This window comes from Nematolebias whitei, chromosome 7, assembly GCF_014905685.2.
Source record: "Nematolebias whitei isolate Nwh7 chromosome 7, NemWhi1, whole genome shotgun sequence".
Classification (NCBI taxonomy): Eukaryota; Metazoa; Chordata; class Actinopteri; order Cyprinodontiformes; family Rivulidae; genus Nematolebias; species Nematolebias whitei.
The window spans coordinates 50,112,011-50,127,077 of NC_056504.1; the positions used below are offsets into that span (position 1 = coordinate 50,112,011).

Below are 15,067 nucleotides of genomic sequence, written 5' to 3' on the forward strand. Positions count from 1 at the left end.
AAGCTAAAAGCAGCAGAACACTAGCTAAAAGCTGAAGAACATTAGCTAAAAGCTGAAGAACATTAGCTATAAACAGCAGAACATAAGCTAAAAGCAGCAGAACACAAGCTAAAACTATTTTAATGCTCTTCAAGATAATTAAAAAGTGGCTGAAGAGTTGTGTTTGTGATTTTTGTGTCCGTCAGAGTTGGACGTGTCGGACTCTGTGGACCCAGAGACCTGTCTGAGCTGCTGTCTGTCCATCAGACTGTCTGAGCTGCTGGCTGTCAACGTGGGTCTTTTTGACCAGTACTTCAGGGTTGTAGGTCCGTGGGTTCACATGCTCCCACTGTTTGGTTCTGTCAGAGTCCAAACCCCGTATTTACTGCGCGTTTGCTCGCAGGGCGCTCGGCGGACCACATCGTGTGCTGCCTCAGCAGGGACAGTTACGGGACGAGCGTCTTCCTGCAGGAGCTGATGGCAGCTCTCAGTCTTCAGCAGCAGCTTCCTCCTCCAGAACCGTCGGATCAGGACTTCTACTCCCAGTTCACCAACACAAGCACAGGTATCCAGGTGTTCTTCATCGCCACGGGCAGGAGACAGAACTCATGATGAAATCAGTCCAGGTTGTTTCAGGTGTGTCTCCCCCTGCAGGTAAGATGCAGAACTACGAGCTGATCCACAGCAGCAAGGTGAAGTTTATTTATCCCAGTGAGGAGGAGATGGGGGACCTGACCTTCATCGTGGCAGAGAGGAAGACGTCGGCTGCTTCTGCTTCCTTTTCCTCTTCCACTTCCTCTTCCTCTTCCTTGTGCTCCTTTAACGTCCTGCTCTACCTGCTGGTGTTTCAGGTAAAAACTTCCTCTGTTTTACTTAAACTTCTGTCAGACTTTATGAAACTTCGGCCTCATTTGATTTAAAACATCTTAAACAGTTTATTGATACGGTGACAAACTTACGTCAAATTGTTTTGTAATTGTGGCAGTTTTGTTAGCTCAAGTAGAGGAAAGGGGGCGGGGTGCTGGGAGCCACGAGCTCCGGCTCTGTCAAAGGAAAATGTTAGTCTGTGGCAGGACGCTACTGAGAAACAGCAGGAAGTCTTTCAAAATAAAATATAAAAACATAAATTTTGAAAAAGATGTATAAAAAAATGCTCCTGCATATAAACTGTGGGGTACAGAGTGTGAGACATTAGTCGCAGCTTACAAAACGACAATTACGGTAAATGACTGTTAATGCTCAACAAGCTGCATAAAGTGAATTACCGATTAATGAATGTGCACAAAAACAAGTGAACATGTCCAAGTAAAAATGTATAATTTAAAGAAATTATAATAATAATTTAATTCTTCTGAAATTTAACAAGCGGTTTGTGTCCAGACCTGACTTGATTTGGGTCCAGATCTGGACCTCAGTCCTCCATATGAGAACCCTGCTTGCATCAGTTGTTTTCTACAGACAAACAAAACCTGCTGTAAAAATGTTTTATTCATATTTTCCACTTTTAACGAGTCTTTGAAAACTACTTGAGCCTAAAACTGCTCTCGCTCAAGGCGGACACCTTCTCCTCTCCCTCCCCTGTTCTCCTCTTCCTCCTGCTCTTGCTCTGTGTGTGTGTCAGAGCTCCTGGTACACATCTTCCAAACAAAAAAAATACCATTATGGATTTGGTGAGCTGGACTTTCAACATAATCGACAATCTTTTCAACAAAATGACAGGGTCCTGGAGAACCCTCATGTCCTGGCGAGACTCACGCTGCAGGTGGGGAGTTTGGCAGCTGATGTGTCTTTCAGTTTTGTCTCAGGAGGACGCCAAAGACGTTTGTATGATTGGATTCATGATAGCAGGGTTTCTGCTTTTGGGCATCGGTGGGTCCCTGTGTTATGAACTTTTGAAGAAGACATCGACAGCAGTTTCGGCCATGACAAAACTCTCGAGTCTGTGTGAAGGTTTGGTTTGTACTACGAGTACTCAAAATCAGCTGATTTACGAGCTAAACCGTAAGATGGAAGTTATTTGTGAGAATCGCAGGCCACCTGCGGCTTCTAGGACTCGGCAGCATGTTGGGGTCGACCTTGAAGAATGCTCATAGCACGGATCAGTGGAATGCCCATTAATCTGATCATTTTGGATCTTGAAAGTCCATCAGGACTCGAGGCTGACAAGAAAAAACAGTGTGCCTGAAGAAAATCAACAGTTGTGGCTTATCTGAATCTGACTCCCCCGTTTGGTCTTGTATGCGGACTGACTATCAAATTTCTGCTGGGACATTGGTCAAGGAAAACGCTTTGTGTATCACAAACCCTCCCAAGGACTTCTGTGCAGGCTTATCAGAACTGCTGGCTGAACATCATCATCATCAGGACTATGGCCTATCTGGAAGTGCTTCATAGACAAATCTCAACGTCTTGATGTCAAATATGTAATGTCTATAAATGTGCTCCTGGTAGAGTTTTTTTATGTCTTAAATCGTGTCCTGATAGGACAAGATGTGAAGACATCTTTTTTTGTAATCACTATCCATCCTCATGGCCTTTTACCTTTTTCTATCTAAAAAAGTATTCTGGTAAAGGATAAGAGGCTGCGCTCATGTAGCAGCAGCAACGTGCACTCCGCCCATCTTTCAGACGACCGTACAAACATAATCTCACTCTATACCGGTACAATGATAATAAATCTTAATCTGAATATTCATGTCAGATTTTATATTTCTGGGATTTTAAGTCTGAAATTTCTGCAGACATTTTTTTCAGAAGTTGGATTTGTTGCTGCAGCTTCAGAACGTTGCTGAAAGGTTTGTTTGTTTGTTTGTTTGTTTGTTTGTTATCCTCCAGGTGCAGACGCCCAGCCAAAGTTCTGCTCTTTCAGACCCGTCCTCCTCTGGTTCTGGCTCCGGTTCGTCTCCGGTTCTTCAGCCCCGGACTCTGATCCTCACCAGCACCGACATGTTCCTGCTGGACGAGGACTACGTCAGCTACCCTCTGCCGGACTTCGCTAAGGAGCCTCCGTCCAGGTGAGCCCACCGGACCTCCTGCTGCAGCAGAGCCCGCAGAACGATCCACAGAAGAAGCCGAGAGGAAGGAAGCTCGGTTCCTTGGTCCTGCAGACAGTCTGCGGTCGGTTTAATCACACGACGAGAGAAGACGGCTGCAGGAAAAGAGGAAGAAGAGGAAACTGAGTCGTAGACGAAATACTGGTTTTAAAAAACCAGCTGAGGTTCCCTCGGTCGTGTTTTTATTTTTCAGATCACGAAGATCAGCTGGCTGGAGGTCAAGTTTTAAAAATCTGACCACCAGGTTTATAACCAGGTTTAAGTATTCACTTCATCAGCTCCACCTGTTCAGCTCCTCGTTAACACAAACATCTAATCGGATCAGAACCCGCCGAGGTTCGAACCTTCGAATGAGGAAGAAGGATCGAGTCCGTCTGAGCGCGTCGTGGTTTGAGTGTTCCAGAACCTGCTGATAAACGTCTGCGGGGTTCAAAGAGGACGGCCCAGAAAAGAGGAAACATGAAACGTTTCCAGCGCCTGGTCGAACCGACGCCACAAAGGACTGAAGCGGTTCTGCAAGAAGGAGTCCGACCCGGTACCAGCAGGTTGAACCGAAAACAGTGGCCGAGCGTTTTTAATTCCTGACAATGTTCCAGATGAAAAGGGTTTATACTTGTTTATTTTAAACATTACATCATCTGCCAATGAAAGGCGAAGTTCTCATCCTGTGTGTCTGTTAGCAAAATATCTCATAAACCAAAGGAGGGATTTTAATGAAACTCCTAAAAAATGATCATTGGATGAACGTCTATGACTGATTAACTTTTAGAGTCACTCTAAATGAAAGATGGCTGCCACACCAACACGTGCACACACAGAAATGGCTATAAATCAGTCAGGAGTGCAACTTGTGAGCTGAAGTTTGGTGTGGTAGTAGCTGAGAGTCGTTCTCACTTGTGACAAAAGTTTAAAACTTTAAAACTTCATCATTCTCATCGTGATCTTGGTTGAAAGCTCTTGCATGGCGGGCGATATGCATTCTCTGAAGAATGTGAGGGTTTTTAAAAAACAACTGAGGATGTGTTTAATCCCCGAGTTTGTCGCTGATGTCGAACTTTATTTTTAACGTCCGAGTGAAACGGTCTCTCGTTTTGTTTTGAATCTTGTTTGTTTTTTTTAAAAACAGTTTTCATTTCGTGCAGATTGTTTTAGATAAAAACATGTTGAATATTTTTAATGTATAATTTAAATTAATCTGCTTTTCTCGCTGTTTTCCCGCTGCAGGGAGCGTTACCAGCTCCGCGAGGCTCGGAGGATCCGGGACCTGGACCGGGTCCTGCTGGGGTACCAGACGTACCCTCAGGCTCTCACTCTGGTGTTCGACGACCTGCCGGGCCCCGACCTGCTCTGCCACCTCACCGTGGACCATTTTGCCTCCGGCGGGGAGGAGGTGCGGCCCAGAGGGGGCGTGGCCAGCCGAGGCGCCGAGGGGGAGGTGCAGTGGTGCGTTTTCGTCCCGGGAGCCGACAGCAGGGAGAGGCTGATCTCTCTCCTCGCCCGGCAGTGGGAGGCGCTGTGCAGCCGGGAGCTTCCTGTGGAGCTCACCGGCTGATTGGCTGAGGAAGACGATGGGCGGAGCCTCTATGTGTTTTGGCCTAAATACGACATTTAGGTTTTATTTTTCACAAAAATCACCAAAAGGGAGTAAAAGGACGCCTCGCTGTCTCACGAGTTTAACTCTCCTTCGCAGAGCAAAGAACCTTCATGACCTCAACGTCTCTCAGATTAAACTTTATTTATTTCACGCCGCCCGTAAACAAGAAGGGCTTTAAAAAAATTAACTTTCAGGCTTTTTGCTTCCTGGTGTGGAGCCAAAGAGACCGGACTGTGGAGTTAACCACGTGCTGAAGGAGGTGTGATTATTTACAGGAGGTGTTGTGATTATTTACGTCTCTGATTGTTGACGTTTATTTCCTGAAACAACTCCTCTGGAAAACGTGTTGGTCCAGTAAAGATCTCACCAACTCTGGAAAAGACTCAAACCAGTTTTTGTGGAACTAATGGTTTTGATCACGTGCTGCCGTGAACGGGGAGCCGGCTTAGACCAACTGTCAGCAAAATATCTTCTGGATCACAGGAGTGAATTTCAATGACTCAGAAAGTAATCATTGGATGAACGTCAACAACAAATGTTCAGCCATAGCAAACAGAAATGACTCCAACTCACTTGATTTGATAAAAACGGAGGTAAAATTAGGTGTGGTAGTAGCTGAGAGTCATCTCCACCGCAAGACAGTGGGCGATATGCAACCCTTCGAGAAACGCTACTTTGATTGAACTTTTTGTAAAATGTAACTTATGTGTGCAATAACGAAAACGACGACAGATAAACGGGACCAATTCAGAGGTGGAGCTTAACAAACGTTTGAGCTTGAGGCGGAGCTTGAGGCAGAGCTTGAGGCGGAGCTTGAGGCAGAGCTTGAGGCGGAGCTCCGGCGATCCTTGCCGCTCTGGATGTTTTGAAATCTGCGTTTTAATTAAGACGCTGTAAAAGCCACGCCACGAGGTGCTGAGAAGATCCACCTCAACGACTTTAAAATGCAGAGACAGAACAATTGGTGAAGCTAATTTTATTCCTTTGACGTTGTTTAGTTTCCTCTCAGATCAAATTTTGATGTTTTTTATCAGCTTAAAGGCTCTCGCTGCAACAACTTAAAAGATTATCCTGAACTAAATCAAATGGTGCCGTTTCTACTCAAGTTGTTTTCCAGTGATATGGATGTAGAGTTCTGAAATGCGGGTACGCGCTCAATGTAAACAAAGCCCCTTCATTTTCTTATTTGATCAAAAAATCTGAGCGTAAATACGAAGAAACGCATCGAAATGGTTCGGATGTCGTTGATCTGTTTTCTGTCACTTTGGCTGTTTTTGTATGAAACTAAACACGTTGGGAGTTTGACGTTTTAATTTAGGACGCTCTAACCATCAGATGAAGTTTGTTTTTCCACGGGTTTTCGTGACTTTACCTTAAAATGAGACGGACGCCGGAAAACAAATTCTGTCAAATCTGTGTGTGGATGGAAGGTGAGGCAGAAAGTTTTGTGGGCGGGGCGTTACTTTGACTTCAGCGGTTTTGTTTTCTGTAAAAATGTTTCTGGGGCAGGAGTTGGTTTGTTGTTGACGAGCAGCAGGAGGCGCTGCAGCAGGATTTCATCTCTTTAATGTCCAACAGAAACATTCCTGAGAATTTTATTTATCCGTTTTCTTTTAAAGACCACGAGATTTGTGTTGTATTTTCAAAAATACCAGCTGCTTCGCCCATCACAGGTTCTTGAAGACCTCTTGATTTAACTCCAAAGCTGTTATTTTATTGTTTGCTTTAAAAACAGAAGTATCTTCAACATATTTTTCATAAATTTCAATCCGACTCTGAAAACTGTCAGTTTTTTTTATAAATCCGTGCAGAAACATTTGAAGGCTGCTTGTTTTATTTTATGTCTTTAACGTTATTTAACAGATGAAAGCGTATCAATAAACCGTTTGGAGACTTTATTCTTATTGAATAAATGCAACGGATGAAAGTTTTCCATCTTGAAACTGGTTTTTGATTTCCAACACGAACTCTTGGTATTATTTTTTATATTTCTCGTTATTTTCAGTGTTCTGACGGTTGTGGAAAGGGGAATATGCATTTGAATTAAAATTGAAATTGAAAGTTTCCCCGGTGCAGAAACGAGTTGTTTTGTCTCTTTCTGGTTGTTTGGTTCTCGAGGGATCAGCAGGATTTGACCACAGTTTGAGCACCTTTCAGCTGACGCGGCAAACCACCAGAACCGGCCTCCGAGGGTTCCAGACAGATTACAAAATTAAACTTAAAGATGTAATTTCTACACATTTATTTGACCTGATAAACTTAAAAGACGTGTACAGATAATTGCTGCCAGGAGCTGAAGGGTGGTTATCATTTTGTGTGTTCCTTGGGCTTCATGATGCTGATCTATAACATTCTGTACCAAGGCTTTTGGAGCCGCTGGATTTATCCTGAGGTTAAATTACAGAAACTACAGTTTCTACAAACACAGAGAGACGTCACTGAAATCTGCTGAAGAAGCTGAAACCAAGTTAAAACAAGCAGAACAGAAGCTAAAAGTAGCTACATTTAGCACAACAGAGGCTAAAATCATCAAAACAGTAGCCTAAATTAGCAAAACACATACTGAAACTAACTTGACAAACTGTAAAAGAAATTGCTGAACTTTTGTGAAAAGAAGCAGAACGGTAGCTAAAAATGTAAAAAGAGCAGAACCGTAGGTACTTTTCGGTGTAACTGGAACCCTGAGTACACAATTTCGTTCCACTTCATGTACCATGTGATGGCAATGGCAATAAAGAAACGTGAACTTGAATTTGAACTTGTAAAAGGCGCTGACCAATAGCTAAAAGGAGAAGCCCAGTAGCTAAAAGGGACCAAACCGTAGGTAAAATAGCAGAACAGTAGCTAAAATAAGCCAAACCGTAGCTAAAAGGAGAAACCTGGTAGCTCAAAGGAGCCAAAAGGTAGGTAAAAAGAGCAGAACCGTAGATAAACAGAGCTGAACATTAGCTGAAATGAGCCAAACTAGCTAAAAGGAGCCGAATAGTAGGTAAAATGATCGGACAGTAGCTAAAACAAGCCTAGCATAGCTAAAAGGAGTCACACAGTAGGTAAAAAGAACAAAACGGTAACTTAAAGGAGCAGAACCATATAGCTAAAAGCTGTAAATTATTAACTATAAGCTAAAAGTGGCATAACAGCCATTTCAAGCCAGATTCAAATGTTTTAAAGAAGTTTAAGAGTATGTGTTTCAATGGTAAATTTTATCTTGAATAAAGCTAAATATTTTTTAAAAGTACAAAAGTTACAAAAAACATCAGTAACGCTCATCTCCTGAATGAGCCGAACGTTTTGATATAAGATTGAATCAAGTGGAGCGAAGTGCTCAGAGTAGATTACAAAAACCGTACGGAAGAAACCAGTCGATCTCATCGGTCGCTCTGGATTTTAGTTTTGGGGCTGAGGAGGGGCTGAAAACGAACGCAGGCCACACTTTACACCAGGGTTATTCAAGTGGCGGCCCCGGGGCCACAGCCGGTCCGTGGGTGAGCTCAGACCGGACCACAGAGGAAGTCATGATTTTTGACAACAGTCCAAGGAGTTCACTTAAAATGAAAAAAATATTTAAATCCTAATATTAAATTCATGTAATGAGAGTAACTAGATAACAGTAATGGGATAAACTTATTTTTGTTTTCATACATTGCATTGATTGATTGTAAATCAGTTTGTTTAATGTAATTTGTTGTAAAGTTAAGCGTTTGATTTTGGCACCACAGAGAAGCTTTTAAACTTCATCCACGCCATAATTCACAGCTCGGCTGTTTCTAAACTCTTTATTGATCTTGCACGAGTTCTGACCTACAACATATTTAAATTATTGTGTTTATAAGCACCAAACCGACGTTTAAAGTCATTTAAAAATGAATTGTTCCTGTCAGCAGAACACGCTGTCACCGTTCAACTCCTTCAACTTCCTGCGTTTCCTGTCTGTCAGCGCCGCTCATCATGAGTTTCCTCTTTGACGCCCAGAAACTCAGATACTGTACCAGGAAGTGCCGGATCAGCTAAAACCAGCGGCTTGACCCTGAGCAGGGTTCTGTTGGTTCCAACCGACCGGACGGCTGCTGGGAAAGAGTCTCTGTCCGTGTTTGTTTTCTTACCAAGAACAATCTGCAGTGAGAGGCAGTTTGAGTCGGTGGCGCCGAAAGGTTGAAGGAACAAAGACGGTGACATGACGAAGCGTTTTCAACGAACAAACAGGGTCGACTGGCGGTTCTCTCTGCTGGACGCGGGCCGGCTTCACGTTCTGTCACCAATGTGGACCGGTTCAACCAACGTTTAGCTCCAAAGATCTGAACCAAAGATCAAAATAAGACCATTTTAGTTGTTGATTCAATTCAATTCAGATTATTTATAAAGCGTCAAATCACATCAAAGTTGTCTCAGGGACTTTACAGGAACATTCACATAAAAACCAATTAGTAAAGTTCTCTATCTAAGGAATCCAGCAGACAAGTTATGGGGAATTAAATAAATGTTGCAAAAAATAAAATAAATAGATTTACAAACCAGAGTTTAAAGTTGAATCTGTTTCAACCTTCAATAACTGATTGAGTTACCTCAGCTGGTTCAGTTAATATCAGACCAGCTAGAACCTAAAACTGTTGAATTACCGGGATAACCCGCCTGATAAACCATAAAACACAAACCGGTTGAAAACTTCTGTTGGAACACGAGCTGACAGATTTCAGCACCTTCTGACGCGATATGTCGTTGTGTAAAGTCAGCAGAGAGAGGTGGTGTTCCTCGTCAATCCTGCTCCTTCTCGTTTATTTATTTATTTACTCTCAGACTCGAGGCGCTGATGTTCAGATCCTGACGGGAACTCGGGTCAGAAAACATCCTCAACCTTTTCCTGACACTAACGAGTCAGCAGTCTCTGCTCGTTAATCCTCCGCATCTGTAACTTATACCGTGCTCTTAACAGGACAGGCAGACAGAAAAGCACACTAGAATGTAGGCCTCAGACACGCAGACCGTGTGAATATGAGTCGGATCAAAGAACTTCTTGACCCACGAGCAGCAGGAGGTTCTGATGGTACCACAGGTTCTGTTTGATGGTTCTACAGGGTTTTATACTTAAAAAGAGTTTTCACTTCCTGTTTGTTTCTGCTCAGTGGAAGTCGGAGGGAGTTTTGGTGCTGACCTCTGACCTCTGAGAGGAACCCATCAGTCTTCCAGAAGAGACACTCTGAGGGGACAGAAAGACTGAAGACTGGACAAACTGGAGAAGAAGAGCGAAGACTGTGGAAAGTTCAGATGGCTCCACAGTTCGAGAGACCTAAAACCAGTGGTGAGCACAGCTAGCCAACAGTTAGCATTGCTAATCCATAATCATCTAACTAAACATTAGCGGACGCTAACTGCTAACTGTCAGCCTGCGTCACACGTCTTCGTCTCCTTCCAGTTGAAGACAGGTGGGACAAACACAAACATGTTGTTAGTTTGATTCTGTTGGTTTGGTTTGAAGGTGGGCGGAGTCATTTGTGGCAATAAAAACCAGAGGGACACACAATGCTAAAGAAGCTGCACGCTACAAGGTGCATGACGCACGCGTGCAGCACTGCATGGTGCGGGTTCTTTTGCACATCGGACAGGAACAAACGTGAATTTTGTTTGCAGGTAGCGGAACCTAATTTAGCGGAAGCTAACCGGTCCGCTAACGGTTTCCAAAGTTTGCAAAAAAATGCTACACGACTACTAGCTGTTAGTGGAACCGTGCCAACGGCTGCCTAAAACTAGCCAGACAAAATACATTTTCTACTAAATGAGCACGGAACGATTTGGCTGAAATTTATTAAAAGAGCTGAAACTGAGTTTTAAAATTAAAACAAGGAAAACAGAAGCTGAAATAATCGAAACACCGGCTAAAAGCTTAAAAACTGCCAATCGGTAGCTAAAATTAGCTAAGTTTAGCAAAACGGTGAGTTTAGCATCTGTAGCAGAATGATTTAATATTAAAATGAGCTAAAAGTGATTGAAGACGACAGCAATAGAGCGAGCATGCCTAAACAGATTTCAGAGATTAGTTAAAGAGTCTCAACGTATTTCAACAGGGAATTTTATTTTAAATTAAGTTAAATGTTTGACAAAAGTGAACAAATCTCAATAATAATAATAATAATAATAATGTCATCACAATGTCAGCACTGTATGTTTCCATACAATGGCGAAATTAGTCTCTGCATTTAACCCATCCACCACCAGGTGGTGCAGTGGGCAGCTATTGAAAGCGCCCGGGGGACATTTTGGGGATTAGACGTGCTGCCCAGAGACGCCACGTGATGTGCAGTGACTGGGGATCGAACCTGGGACTCTCGGGTCCCAAGCCGGCTGCCCTGCCTCTACACCATCTCGGCCCCATATGAGCTGAACGTTTTGATAAATCCATCCGTCATCTTCCTCTCGTTCTGGACTCAGGTCTCGGGGGCAGCATCTTGAGCGGGGAGGCCCAGACATCTCTCCACAGCCTCTTCCAGCTCTTCTGGGAGAACTCCACGGTTTTGATAAATAAACAGCCAAATTAGCTCAAAACAAGCAGAAGTTATTGGATTAAAAAAACAACATTAAAAACAAAGAAAATGTGACTCAGCATTAAAGGTAATGTAAAGCTGTTTATGCATCGTCACCATTAATTAGTCAAAATAAATGTCAAATATTGTGATTTTGAATTCACAGACGTTTTTAAAGTTTAAACACAAAAAAGCACCAGAAGAAGCAAATAAAGGATTGTTTAAATCAAAATAAATAACTCACAAACGTGAATGTAAGGAAATAAAATCCACCTGAGTCCGCAGGCAGGTTGGTTCTGCACCTGCAGCCTCCAGGCGAGGTCAAAGGTCACGGCATGGTTTGATTATGTCTGGCTGAAATCAGGAAGGTCTTTAGGGGAAAGCAAACCATCTGGGTGCTCCTGTTTCCGTTTCGCTGCATGAAACTGATGTTTTATTCTGTTTTTCTGATCTTTGAATGACTTGTTGGATACAGTTTGTTGTTCTGAGTAAACACTGGCTGCAGGCACGTGTTTGGTACCGTTGTTCGGGCTGTGGTTGGTATTAAAGTAAACTCAGACGTGCTTAAAGTGTTCAAGCCTTCGTGCAGCGTCTGACTGGACGTTTGCCGCTCACAATGTTCAGAAGCATCTGCAGCAGAACGTTCAGGCCCGTTTCTGCAGCCCACTTATCGCCTGCTTCCTGCCATTGTTCTGCAGCTCGCAGCGTGACCTTTGACCCCCACGTGCGCTCGCACTCTCCCCTCGCCGAGTTAAAACAGGAAACACAGAGTCAGCTTTCAGACGAGTCGAGTCAGCTGACGAGGAAATCCGTGCAAATCTGAACAACGAGGAGCGGAAACTCCAGAAACCTGTAAGGAAAGAAAATTTCTCACAATCTCTCTGATCTGAGGCAGAACTCAGAAATATTTATTTCTACATCGATACGTCTCGATTTGGATCAGCAGATTCTATCAAATGTGTGGAAAACTGAGAAAAGTGAAAGATCTGCGTTAAAACGTGTAAATGATGATGATGGGGTGGAGGCAGGCAGCTGACCTGGGACCAGAAAGTCCCGGGTTCGTTCCGCAGCCATTCCCACATGTCATGGAGTCTCTGAGCAGGACACCTAATCCCCAGTTGCTCCCTGGGTGCTTACAAAGCTGCCCACTGCCCCACCTGGGTGTATCTCAGGTGTGATGGCTGAAATGCAGGGAACTAATTTCACCATATGGGAACATACAATGATGACAACACACAGCACTTAAACAAAGTCAAAGAGAAATGCGCTAAATTTGAAAAGTATTCTTTAAGTCATGTCACCCGCTGCCTCGACCTGCTCAGAGTGTGTGTTAGGGATGACTCTCAGCTACTACCACTCCAGATTTAAGCTCCACATCTGAAATACTGACTGAGTTATGAACGTTTGTGTTGGATCGGGTTGTTGGGCTCAGTTGTGACACGTGTTGCCTTTCGTGGCAGAGTTTGATGAAGAAGGGATTTACGAAATTAGCCTAAAAGAGAGAGAACGGATCAGAAGTAATCATCGTGTTTGAAGGCAGCTGGGACACATCTGGATGTCAGAGAGGAGTAAACACCGTCTGGTGGTAAAAATTAAACTGATCCTGTGAAAGAACCACATGTTGTCTTCAGAAGATTCCTCTTCTGTTTGTTTCAGGTCTCCTCAGGTCCTCCAAAACCTCCAACAACTGGTCTCCTCAGGTAATTCCAAAACCTCCAACAACTGGTCTCCTCAGGTCCAACAACTGGTCTCCTCAGGTCCTCCAAAACCTCCAACAACTGGTCTCCTCAGGTAATTCCAAAACCTCCAACAACTGGTCTCCTCAGGTCCTCCAAAATCTCCAACAACTGGTCTCCTCAGGTCCTCCAAAACCTCTAACAACTGGTCTCCTCAGGTCCAACAACTGGTCTCCTCAGGTCCTCCAAAACCTCCAACAATGGGTCTCCTAAAGTCCTCCAAAACCTCCATCCACTGGTCTCCTCAGGTCCTCTAAAAACCTCCATCATCTGGTCTCCTGGGGTCCTGGAGTCTTACAGTGTGTTGTTCAGAATGGGATCTTCTCAGAGGACACCTGGAGCTGAACATCTTGAAACAGACGTGTTGATGATATAAACTTTAAAATCAGCTGATTTTTATTATGAAATCTTTCAGTTTCTTGTTGCAACGTCTGATTTGTTGAGAAACTTTTGTGTTTTTGAGATTTGCAAACTGTTGTTTTCTTTAAACTTTTTACTTTTTCAGTGCAAGTTTTTAATGGTTGAAGTTTGAGATAAACGGATCAAACTAAATATTATCTTGAGCTGAGACTGAACTTCGCAGCGTTGGAACCTGGAGGAGGAGGAGGAGGAGGAGATGACCTCTGCTGGGAGGTTCCTTCTCTGCCACTCTGCTCTTCTTTCTCGTTGCAGCTCAGAGGAACGCAGGAACTCGGAGGAAACTGGCTGTAATTTGTTGCTTATTTACTCCCATCATGTGAAGGGGGCGTAAAGAATCCTGCTGATAAGACTTTAAAAGCCTGGGTCCACCCTGCTGCCTGTGAAAACATCTGAACTTGAGTTGTTTCAGTTTTTGCCAGAAGGAGCAGGTTATTTTCAGTTTTCTGACACTGGTTCCTGCAGGAATACGTCTCTGGTTTTAGCTTCTCCTGCACAGAGGATGTTGTTTTCTGAGTTTCTTCCTGAGGACAGGAGCAGTTAGACGTTAACGACCGGCTGAAGGCTGATGTTCCAGTTTCCCTCTGGATGAGCCATGATTCTCTTTCTGCTGCTGAATCTCTGCGTCCAGACTTCAGGACAGGAGCAGGTACGTTTCAGATCCAGACCTAGACCCAGCTCTTCAGATCTTCTTGTTGGAGTTGTGAAAGTTGTTTTTCTGCTTGTTTTGTATAATCTGAAGCTGGAAATCAGCTGGAAAGATGAGTGACAGCTTGATCAAAAACAGCAGATAAAATCATTAAACTGACAGGAAGGTCCCATTCACCTCCAGGAGATAACACCTGATACTGATGTTCAGTGTGTCAGTCTGTTAGCAAAATATCTAATAGACAAATACTGATAAAACCCAGACAGGAATCGATGGATGAACGTCTGCAACTGATTACATTTCTGAGCAGACCCAATTAAAACTAAGCAACCTTAGAAACCACATCAATTACTGTAACTCAACCAGTTTTACAGATGTTGACCTAAGATTTATTGTGATAGTAGCTGAGAGTGATCCTCAACAGCTGGACAGGAAGCTTAATGATCTCTTCAGACAACATCTGCAGTGAGAATAGGGAGCAATATGGAGCTGCTGGGGAGAAGAAGACTGCAGAGAAGGTTGGTGTGACAGAGGAGGATGCTGGGAGACGTAGGCAGGTGATCAGCTCTGTACACGTCCTGACAGAAACATCGTTAAAGCAGCAACACTAAAATCAGACTCCAAACAGTTTAAATCTCATGTAACACAAGGTGGGATCTAACTTTCAAACCACTGGTTCCTACATTTCCCACAATGCACTTCAGGTTCATGTCCTGGAAACTGCAAGCTGCGAGTGAACTTTGAATAAAGTTTGTTCAAACTGGAGATTTTCTGTTCCTCAAAGGCTCCACATTGATGTGATGTTTACCGAATCCCCAGAAAAACATCGTTATTCAAATAATTATCTGTCCTGAGCTGTAAGATGTTCTGTAAGAGGCCTGAAATACAGGAATGGGAAAATTAAATGGAGCTTTATTTTTTGTATTGAAATAAATTTAAAAAACAGTTGAATTAATGAGTTTTATTTAAATTGACATTTTCCATCTTAAAAAAGGAAGAAGCAGGCAAAGATAATGGATGGATGGATGTATGGATGGATGGATAGATGTATGTATGTATGTATGGATGGATAGATGGATGGATGGATAGATAAATGGATGGATGGATGGATAGATGTATGTATG

The 15,067-nt window shown here is 43.3% G+C and overlaps 2 protein-coding genes across 2 annotated transcripts in view; both read left to right on the plus strand.

The window, feature by feature from the left end:
• Window positions 1-4,673, plus strand: part of nisch (nischarin) — a 25,749-nt gene extending 21,076 nt beyond the window's left edge. The window contains exons 24-28 of the mRNA XM_037679928.1: window positions 186-305; window positions 383-544; window positions 634-830; window positions 2,821-2,993; window positions 4,257-4,673. Of these exons, the coding sequence (XP_037535856.1) occupies window positions 186-305; window positions 383-544; window positions 634-830; window positions 2,821-2,993; window positions 4,257-4,584 (980 nt within the window). The 3' untranslated portion in view covers window positions 4,585-4,673. The remainder of the gene's footprint in view (window positions 1-185; window positions 306-382; window positions 545-633; window positions 831-2,820; window positions 2,994-4,256) is intronic.
• A 9,216-nt stretch (window positions 4,674-13,889) lies between these two features.
• Window positions 13,890-15,067, plus strand: part of stab1 (stabilin 1) — a 102,464-nt gene continuing 101,286 nt past the window's right edge. The window contains exon 1 of the mRNA XM_037679029.1: window positions 13,890-13,943. Within this exon, the coding sequence (XP_037534957.1) occupies window positions 13,890-13,943 (54 nt within the window). The remainder of the gene's footprint in view (window positions 13,944-15,067) is intronic.